General features: G+C 41.1%; 1 protein-coding gene across 2 annotated transcripts in view; it reads right to left on the reverse strand.

Annotated features, from left to right (window-relative positions):
- LOC106159275 (cadherin-related tumor suppressor-like) overlaps nt 1-12,409 on the reverse strand; it is a 48,090-nt gene extending 35,681 nt beyond the window's left edge. For both annotated transcript variants that reach the window (XM_087008580.1, XM_087008579.1), the window contains exon 1: nt 6,793-12,409. In XM_087008580.1, the coding sequence (XP_086864706.1) occupies nt 6,793-11,934 (5,142 nt within the window). In that variant the 5' untranslated portion in view covers nt 11,935-12,409. The remainder of the gene's footprint in view (nt 1-6,792) is intronic.
- Nucleotides 12,410-12,587: the final 178 nt, after the last annotated feature.

The raw sequence follows: 12,587 nt of genomic DNA on the forward strand, positions 1-12,587 counted from the left end.
TTATGTTCATCTTCAGATGACATTATAGGCACCGCATGGTCATTAATAATTTACATGGCATTAAGACAAGGTGAGCAACCCCAAAAAGCACCCCAAAAGCCCCTAAAGAATCTAATGACAATCTACAAAATGTGACAGCCTGCCTAAAAATCCTGACAATTCTTACTGCATCCCTAAAACTATGATCTAATTAGGAACATAATTAGGGTATTTTGGGCATGTGCACAAGTGACAACCTCTCAGGTGTGGCCCTTTCACCTTTGACCCCCGCAGAATCTCCCACTCAACGCCCTAAAGACCACAACTGCATTGTCCACAACTGCCATTCATAGTGACCAGTGCATACTTTGACAATGAGACCTAGCCTGTGTTGATTATATACTACTGCAGAATCATGCATAAAGTAGTAGTCAAAAATCAATGGTTACAGCGAAGTATGAATGAACAGGCAGGAAGTTTGAGGAGAGTTTTGACAATGGGAACACGATCAATGTACATTTGGCGAAAAGGTGCAAGTGCCCAATTCACACATTTTAGATCACTTCAAGATCGGGCTAAAATTGGTCTGATAAATTAGTAAAGCTGAGGAAATCTTGAGTGTAACCTGCCATTTCATACCCAACACTCAACACAAAGTTGATTGCATGATGGCATGCTGTGGCCCCATTACAACTGAGCGAAATCAGCAACACTGAAGTGAAAAAAAATGAACAAATGAACCCAATCTGCATTACTGATTATAATGTGAACAGATCCAAACTTTATTCAAATGACCCTGTATTCATAACCAATCATAATGAGGGTATTGTCATTCATAAGTTCAGAGATGTAAGGCATGTGATTCTGTTCCAATATAAATATATACAATCTTCTTGTCATAACTAACTGATCCAGGGCACTAGCTACCAGTCTGTACAGTACATTCTTGCATGCATATATATCTGCATACTTTAATTCACTGTAATTTTAGAGACTGGGCATAAACAAATATTAAATTTTTCATTGCCTGTATTTACCTGACAGAAATCCAGGCCACACTTACAGCATTCAAGTAAATAAAGAAAAAGCTTTCAAAAACATAAAACATTCCCGATATTTCTGTTCAAAACTTGAAGTCTCTACTTGGAGTCAATATTTCTAAACTTTAGCCCTGTTGTGTCAAGACAAAATGTCCTGATAGCTCACAGTGCTGACATCTTTGCAGGGGGTCCAGTTAATTGATGGCTGTTACAGGAGATAGCTGGAGTCCGCTGTCAAGTTGGAGACAAAGCGGCCTGATTAATATCACATCTCAGGAAAGGCTGAACATTGAACAATCAAGACAGGAAAGATGACTTGTAGTTTAAGAAATATATTATCTTATAAAGGTCTATTATTTATGATTTGTATTACATAACTGAGTGTCCTTCGCATGCTGTTTGGCATCTCCATTCTAATATCTATTTGATGAGTAAATACTGTTCATAAGTTAACTTGTGACATGGACATCACCAGTTAAATGCCTATCAACATGAATGCCAGGACATTATTCAAAAAGCAATGAATTTTTTTTCTCTTCTTGAAGTCCTTCTAAATAACAGCGATTAACACATAATCTAATAAAACAAAACAATTATTCTATCAATGAAAAATGTATTCAACTTGCAAACCTAGAAAACAGCTTTCCTACTAGCTGTCAAGTCAATGTTCTACTAATAAAAATGAACAGGTGTACTCCATGTAAAAAAAAGTCTAAGGAGTAAATATACAGACAAAAGAATTTGTTTTCAATCCTGAAATGTAATCTCAAGACAAACAGGCCACCAACAAACCAGAAATTGGACAAGGGAGATTTTTCAGGAAAAAAACAAAATCCGTGTCTTTCTGATGTCTACTCCTCAAGTTTCAAAACCCTCCATCCCTAACACCACACCTGACTGCCCAAAGACCTTTCTAAGCCGCATTCACATGAGCACCAACTTATTCTTAACTGCAACACCAGACAGTTCAACAATATATTTTATTTAGTCTGGGGTATGATCCCAGGTACTGATGTAAACTGGTAGGATCAACAGGCCCTTAGCCATTGAGGTTCATGGGATTCAAATGAACTGTCCTTTTTCGGGGTAAACTTTGATATAAGTACACAGACGTTTCATGATAAAAAGGTTGACTTTTCAGAAAAAAGAACCCCCTTTGAAATTAGTTGCTATGTGCCTGCTAATTATGTCAGTCTCAGTCTATTTCTGATCCAAGATAGCCCTGTCAGGGTGATGTGAACACAGCAACTGGAGATTTAGAGGATACAAAGAGCAGATGAGAGTCTAACCCATGCCAGCCACCACACAAAGGGCCAGAGATCCAGAGGAAGTGTTAATAGAACAGATGGACATCAGTACAATAAGGACCACTGGGCAGGCGTTGAATACACCTTCATCTCTCACCTGTATCATTTCTATAAGCGAGATGAAAGAAGGCCTGTCTGAACCCCTGCAGTGGGCTGACTATCACCTGTGCAGCTATTCAAGTCTATTCAGAGTTATTACATGAGAGCTGTCCAAGGTGTTGTATATGCTGGCTTTCGTGGACCCATGAAAAAGTACTTAGTTTATTGTGTGTGGATCAGTCTACTGGGGTAGAACTTGGTGATGGTTGTATATGGCTGCTCCATACTGATGCCAAACTAGTTCTGAATAAAGAACCCAACTGACTGTCTGTCTTTTATGCTCAATGTTAAAATAAAATGTAAAATCTAGTGAGTGCTTTGAAGGAAAGGAGGAAAAATCAGTGGTTTTGACTTTTTCCCCTTTTTGAGGCTTTAAAATGCTGCTTTTTTCTTGTCAATTAAGACTATACCAGTTAACAATTGAGAACTTAAAAAGAGGTAATCCGAGTTTACAAATATAATTATACAACATTTTAGCATAAGAAAACTTAAATGTATATACAAAAGCTACCTTGAACAACTATTCTTCCTAGACAGAAAGAAATCCCTTCATCATCTAAATGAAATTTGATGTGCATACTCTCTCAAAATTCTATAAAAAAAGAAACGCCAAGCTTTCAAAACACTTGTCCAACAAAGGAGTCTAATATGCACACCTGTCCCGAAACTTAATTAACACAATCCTTCCAATACACCAAAAAATTAATTTGATTTTTCTTTAATCATTACATCAGCGCCAGCACTACCAGAGAACCCCATTTAGTGTCTAAATTTAACCGTTAAGACTTCAAAGATATGGCCCTTTGTCTACATTCCATTTGTATTGTTAAAGGCGGCCCAAGAAAATAAAGGTATGGGATCACCACAACAGAGGGCAGGCTTGTAACTAACAAAACACTGCTCCGACAATTGGGTTCCCTTCAGGCACTTACTCTGTTTGAACAAGGAAATAATGCTCATTTCACACAAGCCTTCCTTATCCAAATTTTCACCCAATATCTAAACCTGCACAGGAATGAATTTATATATTACAGACAGTGTGTTACTTTCAGTTTTCCTTCTGTTAAGCAGGGAAATTCATATTAAATGGCCAAATCATGCCATCACCATCCAGGTTTGTCTTTATGAAATATGACTAATTGCATGAAATATGCACGAATTTCACTCTCCATTTATCTAATTGAAGTTTTTGATATCGCAACAATAATATAACCGGACATATAGCCATGTATGAATCTGTTTTCTAACTGAAATTATATAAAATTCAAAGTATAGCTGACCCACAATATTTGTACCTAGACCTAAAACAGCAATGAATCTTTCAGGTGAAACAAGCCATTCCCTACATTCAGTCAGGTGCTCGAGAGATCACTAATCCCTAGGTCAATACCACACTGGACCTGACTGACCATGCCTTTGACCAGCTTTCTACCATTTCAATTATTTACTGGCCACACAGAGGTGGGTATTAGCCCCAGTAATCACCTAGGGTCAATCAGGCAAATGGAGAATTCACTGGATCTATATAAAATGGGTATTAGTTAGGACTAATTCCTGAGGTAAATTGAGCAAAGATAAAATCACTCTACACAATGTCAAAAGATGGGGATTTAGGTAACAATGGCCTCTGTTTAGTCTAGAGGTAAAGGTTAATGCTGAATTTTGAATTTTAAATGCTGAATTATTTCATGGTATCTATTTGAATGTCCAACATAACACACACACACACACACACACACACACACACACACACACACACACAGTAATTAGTGAATGATGACCCACGGTCAATCAGTGGGTAAAACAAGTGGACATGCACTTGCTGGCATGGCGTGAGAGGGCAGATCAGACAGCCTAATGCACATCAACACAGGGGCACCGGGTCTGGGAAACTCTACACCTCATTATATTCTATCCCAGGTAGCCTGACTGCTCCTATTACATGGTCAGACTCACACGGCGCTGGAAGGCCTGTTCAGACCAAGATTACTTTTTGACTGGAAAAAGGCCCAAATGGTATATTTAGAGAAACATTGCACAGAGCAGATCCATGGAGAAGTGTTTGTCTTTATTCTCATCACATGATATCATAATTTACTAATAGTCTGATTTCTCATAAAATGCACTCTATGGATGATTACCGTAAGACCACTGGACGATGCCTAAATATTAATTGACCGATTCTTGGCCAGTGTGAATATGACTATTGAGAGCCTGTCTTGCATGATAACATTCCAATGGCTACATATCACAAATAACACAAAGTCCATGAAAAACTGATATAGATGAAAACTTGCTGATAAACAGGTGCACGCTTCTTTAATTTCAGTTTTCAAAATATTTAAAAACACATAAGTGGTCACTTATAAGTTTATAATGTGTGTCAAAAATAACAGAAATGAGAGAGAGATGGCCTGCCATGTACTAGAACTTGAAAATGAACAAGGAGTTTGTCTGTGTATATATCTACTCTAATCTTAATGTCTTAATTAAGCATATCAGACATGCCTCCAGATCCAGAAATGACAAGTGCTTTTTATAAATCACTTATTGAGAGATTGTTCTATGCGATTTGAATGTCAATCTGCCCACATGTCATTATCAGCTTAAAAAAAGGTCCCAAGACCTTTACTGATAATATAAATAACTAACAGAAGAGACTGATCACAGCCTTATCTCAATACCGATGTCTAAATTCATACATACCAAAAATAAGACTAACACTGAAGGGCTCAGGTAGCGATAAAATAAATAAAATCTACCTGATAAATATGCTCAATTGTAAAATTGGGGTATTTTTAGACCACAGATAACCTACTAGTGATTTTATGAAGTACTGCACACCTAGGATATATACATACAATGCAGAATATCATAGTGAAATGATATATACTGGAATTAACTTTATTCTAAATTTCAGCCAGTTTCCTTCCTCATCCTACCACAAACTTAGTCTGACTTGTATCTCTCACTGCACCAGTGATTTAATAATGGCCATTATAGTTACTCAGCTATTTTATCTGTGCCGAAATGCAGGTTGATTAATAGTGTGACCTAGTACATTCTCTGGCTTCTGATAAAGTTAACTGATATGTATTTTTTTTGAAGGAAATACCTTTACTTGTCCTTCTTTTGAAACAGACTGTTTTCAGTCACATCCTTTAACTTCATTTGCCGACTTCAGCTATCTAGCCAAAGGCTGTATATTTGATGCATTACTTATTACTAGTACTCTGATCAATGTGTCAGAATTAAAATTCAAATCTACCCTTTTTTAAGTCTACAGTAAAACATCATTCAAAAGCTAGATATAACCCAACATGGAGCTCATCCTTCACATTCTCACAAATTATACATAGCACTGTCTTATTTCCACACTTCTCTGTCATTTAGATCAAAATCTCCTAACAACTGGGAAAATATTTTGCCTTTTGGGTTTAAGCTACTTAACCCAGAGAAGGCTTCATAACGTTGATGTGGGGGCCCCATGACAGACAAGGGCATGTTGTTTCTGGAATCAAACAGGACAGCCCAAACACCTCCATATAATGTAGACCTAATACTTGTGACCCTACTTAATTCAACAGGAGTCCCTACAGAACAAACAGCAGGGCAAACAAAACCAGGAACACCTGAAACTGAGCACAGCAACCTTCAGGGTCATCAATCCCTTGCAGATAACTCACAAGTGTTAACACAGGGAAGATCCTCGTCTGTTTGGGGATCACGCAATTTATACCTCTCAGTGATAACAGAGACAGCGGTACTCTTTTTGTACAAACACGGTTCTCAAATATGAAAGCTGGAAATCTACAGGCTACTTCAAAAGATGTGTTGTAACCAGGAAATGGGCCCTTGTTCCTACACCTGTCTTGTGATACTTTACTACAGAGACGACATACGGTTATATGTTAAAACATGATAATAAACAGCTGGTTCCAAAACACATTATGGGGAGGAGTGGTGAGGGACATGTAGCAACCTATGTCTCTGTGATCATAGACCTGCGTTATCTTTGTTTCCACCTATGTTAAATGCTATCCACAAGGGCACCAGGCCAAGCTATTATTTCAATGATTACTAGTAAATGAAAGTCAGAGCAGGCTTCCTATTTGTTGAAATAGTGTGACTGAAACTGTGCCCCAAGTTATATCATTTGGTGCTCAATAAAACAATGATTATACTTAGTTCAGACAAATATTTTCCATCAACCAATTTCTCCCTTTTCAATATGGTAAAAATGGAGAACAATATTATCATGCATTTAGCTGCATTTAGTGACTTGTAGATGAAACATGAAATTTCACCTAACTGGCTGAAACAAAAAAATTAACGAGAACAAATATGACCAGAAAAGCAGGACCTACCTGTGTTTTCCTAGTCTTGCTGGTGCTGCCAGATACATCTATGGCATAAACATCAACACTGAAACTATGCTGTCCAAGATCATAGTCCAGGGACACTGCTGTGGTCACTACACCTGTCTGTCGGTCAATAGCGAAATACCTGGGCATTTGTTGGCCACTGGAGGTAATCCCTGTGATGTAGTATTCTACTTGAGCTCCTGGGGAACTGGCCTGCACTTGAACAGATACACTGGTCCCTGGGGTCTGGTTTTCATACACTGATCCACTGTAGGGGGTGCTCCCAGTGAACGTGGGCCCATTCTCAGTGGTAGCTTTGATGATGATATCGATGGTTGACGTTGAGGAAAGTCTCGGGGTGCCGGAGTCTGTTGCTGTCACACTGACGGAGTATTTGAGACGCGAACTCGGGATGCTTGATTTTAAGAGGAGGACACCCGTGTTGCTCTGTAGGGTGAATAAGTTTGTATCTCCTCCTGACAGAGTGTACGTGACAACCCCATTAGGTCCCGCGTCGGGGTCTTCAGCATGCACATTCATGACCTGAGAGCCTGCCTGTCCCAACACAGACACCGCCGCTGCTGTTAGTGATGTAAAAACTGGGGCGTTGTCGTTCACATCATCAACCAAGATAGTGACAGTTTTCAGTGATGATCTACGTGTGTTCACGGGTGTGGCTTGGTCTGTTCCTTTAACTGTGAGGTTAAAACGACCAATTAACTCCCTGTCTATTCTCTTTTTGGCAATTATCTGTCCAGAAGTTGGATTAATGTCAAAATAGTCACCAACAGGGTCCTGATGGAGGATGGAATATCTTATTTCTCCATTGGTTCCAGAGTCTAAATCAGTGGCAGTTAAAACTGCAACAGGGATATTGGGGTTGTTATTCTCAGCAACATGGAACACTGCAGGCTGTGTGGAAAACTGGGGAGAGTTATCATTGGAATCCTGAACACTGACAACAAAAATAACTGTTGTGTCCTGTCTAGGACTTCCTCTGTCACTGGCCATAATTTCTAGCAGATACTGAGGGGTCTGTTCATAGTCCAGCTTCTTCTGTAGGTAAAGCTTGCCAGACTTGGCATCCAGGTTGAATGTGTTGTCTGTGTTACCACTTGCAATGCTGAACTGTATTGCAGCATTGTTGAGTATATCGGCATCTGTGGCTGAAAACTGGGTGATGAATTCCCCAGGGGTTGCCGTTTCACTTATATCAGCTCTCAGTGTAGTGTGGATAAACTGTGGGCTATTATCATTGGCATCCAGAACAGTGATTCTCACAGTGGCGGTCGCAGTAAAAGATGGCGAGTCAGCAGAGTCCTCTGCATTGACAATCAGTGTATAGGTGGAATTGGTCTCACGGTCAAGCTGACCTGCCACCTTGATGTCCCCTGTACCTGGATCCAGACTGAAAACTCCATCCTCATTCCCACTTTCTATGGAATATGACACTTGTCCATTTACTCCCTGATCTTGATCGTTAGCTGTCACTTTCTGAACTAAAGTTGTTACAGGCGCACTTTCAAATACTGTAGCTTCATACAATATGTGTGTAAAAACTGGGGCGTTGTCATTTCGATCTATGATGCGCACCTCCACAGTGGCTGTATCCCGCAGCCTATGAAGTCCATTGTCCATAACAGTGACCTCAAACATGACATAATCCTGGAGAAATTGGCGTCTGATTTCCTCTCGATCGAATGATCTTAATGTTGAAATGGCTCCAGTTGTTGGATTGATGGTGAAATCTGTCTGATCACTTGAGATGAAATAGAAGAGCTCAGCATTGCGATCCGTGTCTCTATCTGTGGCGCTAACAGAGCCAATGTAGGTGCCAGCCTCACTGTTTTCGTATACCTGCATGACGTAGGAAGAATTTGTGAACTGTGGAGGGTTGTCATTGTCATCACGCACGTGTATGGTTACATTCACAAATGAGCTACGAGAGGGAGTACCCCTGTCCTCAGCTTTAATGGTAAGATGATAAATTTCCTGAGCTTCGCGATCCAATTCCTGGGCTATATACAACACACCATCAGGGAAAATCTTAAAGAAGGCTGTGCCTCCCCTAGTGATGTTATATACTACCTCTCCGTTCTGTCCGCCGTCGGCATCTGTTGCTGTCACTTGGAAGAAACGGTGATTTACAGGAAGGGCTTCACTCACAGCGATCTCGTATCTCGACTGCTGAAAACTTGGGGTGTGGTCATTCACATCTATAACATTAATGGTCACTTCCATGCTGGACGATCTTTGTGGCAGCCCTTTGTCTCTAACAGTAACATGAACAGTGAATGAGTTTACTCCCCCACGGGTCCAGCTTACTGGTTTCTCCAGCTCTATCACCCCTGTTGATTGGCCTATGGAGAATGTACCATTGGCATCAGAGGTAAGGATGTATGATAGTTCAGAATTGGAGCCATAATCCACATCTACTGCCTCGGCACGATAAACCTTATGCCCTACTTGTAATTTTTCAGGCATAGAAACCTCTACCCTGTTGGCTGGGAATTGTGGAGCATTATCATTTGCATCTGTGACAGTCACGTGGACTGTACTTTCACTGAACAAGGTGCCATCACTTGCTATGACCTTCAGGGTATAGAAAGGCTGCATTTCTCTGTCTAGAATCTTTGCTGTGATTATATTTCCTGTGCTCTGGCCAATAGAAAATACCCCCTTTGGATCACCGTCAGCTATTTCAAAGGTGACTCCTGTGACTGAGCCAGTGACTCGTACCTGGCCTACATTCCGAGGGACAAACTGGTTTCCTGTATCCTCCATTATGGTGAAACTATAGGACGACGTGGAAAACTGTGGACCTGAACTCCCAGGGACGGTGACAGAGACAAGAACAGTGGCAAAGTGCTTCACAGATGGATTAGCTACTTCATAGGTGGACACAGTCAAATTGTACCTGGTTCCTTGGCTTTGCCTTAGCTCCTGTGTGGTACTGATAACCCCACTGACAGCATCGATTGTGAACTTTCCATCGGCATTGCCATTTTCTATGGCGTACCTCACCAGGGCATTGGTCCCCTCATCCAAGTCGGTGGCCGTGACCTGCTGTACTTGCACTGGAGGGGGCATACCCTCCTGCACTGCTGTATAATACCTCTTAGGATAAAACTCAGGAGAATTGTCATTGATATCTGTCACATTCAGATAAACTGTAGCAGTAGCTGACAGGGGAGGGGTTCCCCCATCTCTAGCTATTACATGTAGCGTATAAAAAGGCACTGTTTCTCTGTCTAATACTTTGGTTGTTTCCAATCGCCCTGTGGTAGGGGACAAGGAGAAAGTTTGAGGGTATTGAGAATTAACACTGGGTGCAAACACATACTGCACACTTCCATTGGATCCAGAGTCCCTGTCTGTTGCAGTGAGAACAGTGACTAGAGAGGCAGAAACTGTGCCCTCTACGAGACTAGCATGAATGATTTGTTCCTCAAACTGAGGCACTTCGTCATTTTCATCCTGAATGTATACTTTGAGAGAGGCAAATGATATGTAAGGCTGAGACCCACCATCTTGGGCGGAAATATTCATGGTGACTTGTGACACGGTCTCATGGTCGAGTGGACGTCGTGTGGTGACGAGTCCGGAGTTACGATCAAGCTGAAACCACTGCTGCTGGTTGCCAGACACTATTGTATATGTGATATGTGCGTTGATATCCGTGTCGTTATCAGTGGCTGTGAGTCCTGCTACAAAACTCCCCACTGGGGCAAGCTCACTGAGATTTACAACATAGTTGGTTTTTTCAAATACAGGGGGATGGTCATTTTCATCACTGACATGAATGATAAGATGAGCAGTAGAGGACCTGGGTGGGCTACCCCCATCTTGGGCCAGGATTGTGAGGTTGTACACTTTAATCCTTTCCCTATCCAAGCTCCCATTAACACGCACTAAGTGCAAGCCTGGAATGGGAGAAACCATGTAAAAGTGGTTCAGTTCATTCCCGTGTATAATACGGACATAGGTGTTTTGATTCACCCCCTGGTCTTTGTCACTGACTGACACAAAAGCTACAATGCTATCCTTAGGCACACTCTCAGAAACTGAGGCCATTTTCGCAGTTTGAGGAATGTACTTGAATGATATGACAGGATCATGGTCGTTTTCGTCTATGAGGCTCACAGTAACATAAGCCCTTCCCTGTAAGGCTTGAGGCTGGCCATTGTCTCTTGCCTCCACTGTGACTATGCAGCTATTATTACATGTAGCACACCTGGCAGTACACTGTAGTTTCTGTAACGTGGTCAGCACTCCAGTTTTCGGGTCTATCGCAAACTGAACTGTATCATCTACCACAGAGTATGTGATATCTCCGTTTGACCCCATGTCTCTGTCAGTGGCTCGGACTTGTATCACAGTGGTGCCAGCTGGGGCACTTTCATTCACACGAGCAGCATAGTCACTCTGGTCAAACACTGGAGGGGTGTCGTTAATGTCAGTTATTGTGATATTAACAAGCAGAAAGCCAGATCTTGGAGGGCTCCCACCATCTTGGGCAGATATGTTGAGCTGATAAAAATCTTTCTCCTCACGATCTAAAGTCACAAGATTTTCCACATATAAAAATGGTTGGGATGCCTCTGAGAAGACAACTAACCGAAATTTGTTATCTTCATTGCCTGAGACTATTGTGTATTGTGAAGTTACTGAGTTTAATCCCAAGTCAGGATCTGTGGCTGTCCTTAGAACTGCCTGTGTACCGCTAGCTGCAGCTTCTGAATACTCTATGGCTATACTTTGTTGTGGAAAAACTGGGGAATTATCATTTTCATCTAAAACCTCCACAAAAACATCAATAAAATATATAGGACTGCTGCTTAAAACGACAATTTTCACAGGATTCTCTGTAGGCAAGTTTTCCCTATCAATATTCGAGGCAGTTTTTAGAATCCCTGTGTTGGGATTGAGACTGAATAAATTTCCTGGGTTTTCACTAAGGACGTACGTAAAATTCGGAAGAGTTGGTATATCCCCGACCGTTGACCCGATAGCGACATTTTCCCGCACCTGCAGTTGAACGGGGTCGACTGTCCCTGGGCCCTGTCCACGTGAAAATGTAAAAAGAAAGAGCAGTTGTAGAACTACCCCTGTCACGGCAACTAGACTACCGTTGGAAGTAGCCATGTTAATGTTGACCCAATTTTCTTTGCACAACTGCTACTGTGTGCTCCTATTCTCGTCATCAGTTATGTCCCTCCTTATCATTCTGGCGACTTATTTCGACTATCTGACGACAGGCAATATACTACTCATTCCTTGTCGTAATCTCCGTTATCCTCTTGGGCTAATTTAGGCTGTCTCCTCGATTGACGAAAACCCACGCTTGAGGGTGACACACTCTTGAAACTCTTTGTTGACCTTAGTCACGACAGCAAGCTTCAAATATCTGCGACTAAACTTCTCCTTTCGAACCCATTGTGGAAGCTGCTTTTCTGTAGGTCCCTTGCAAAGAGTCTAAGGATAGTGCTCGCATTTCTTTTGCTCGCTTTAAGTTCCCATTTTAGCGATTCTTTTGAGAATTATGAGAGCACATATTTAAATCCTCATCACAGTCGTTTGCACTATTCAATGCTTGTCAATAGACTGCATTCTTGTACTCAGTGACGTAGCAAGCTCCGCCCTCTGCCGTTTGATTGGCACACCACAGCAGGTCTTTCAGATTGGTAGATTTTAAATGATGTTGCAGGCAGTGAAGAGTATCATTTAACTTTCAAAATAAGGTTTATAATATTTATTTTAGTATTCTATGACATTAGCTTTTGATAGGTGTTTAAAAA

The sequence above is a fragment of the Lingula anatina genome, chromosome 3 (assembly GCF_051362555.1).
Source record: "Lingula anatina isolate TDL-2025a chromosome 3, LinAna3.0, whole genome shotgun sequence".
Lineage (NCBI taxonomy): Eukaryota > Metazoa > Brachiopoda > Lingulata > Lingulida > Lingulidae > Lingula > Lingula anatina.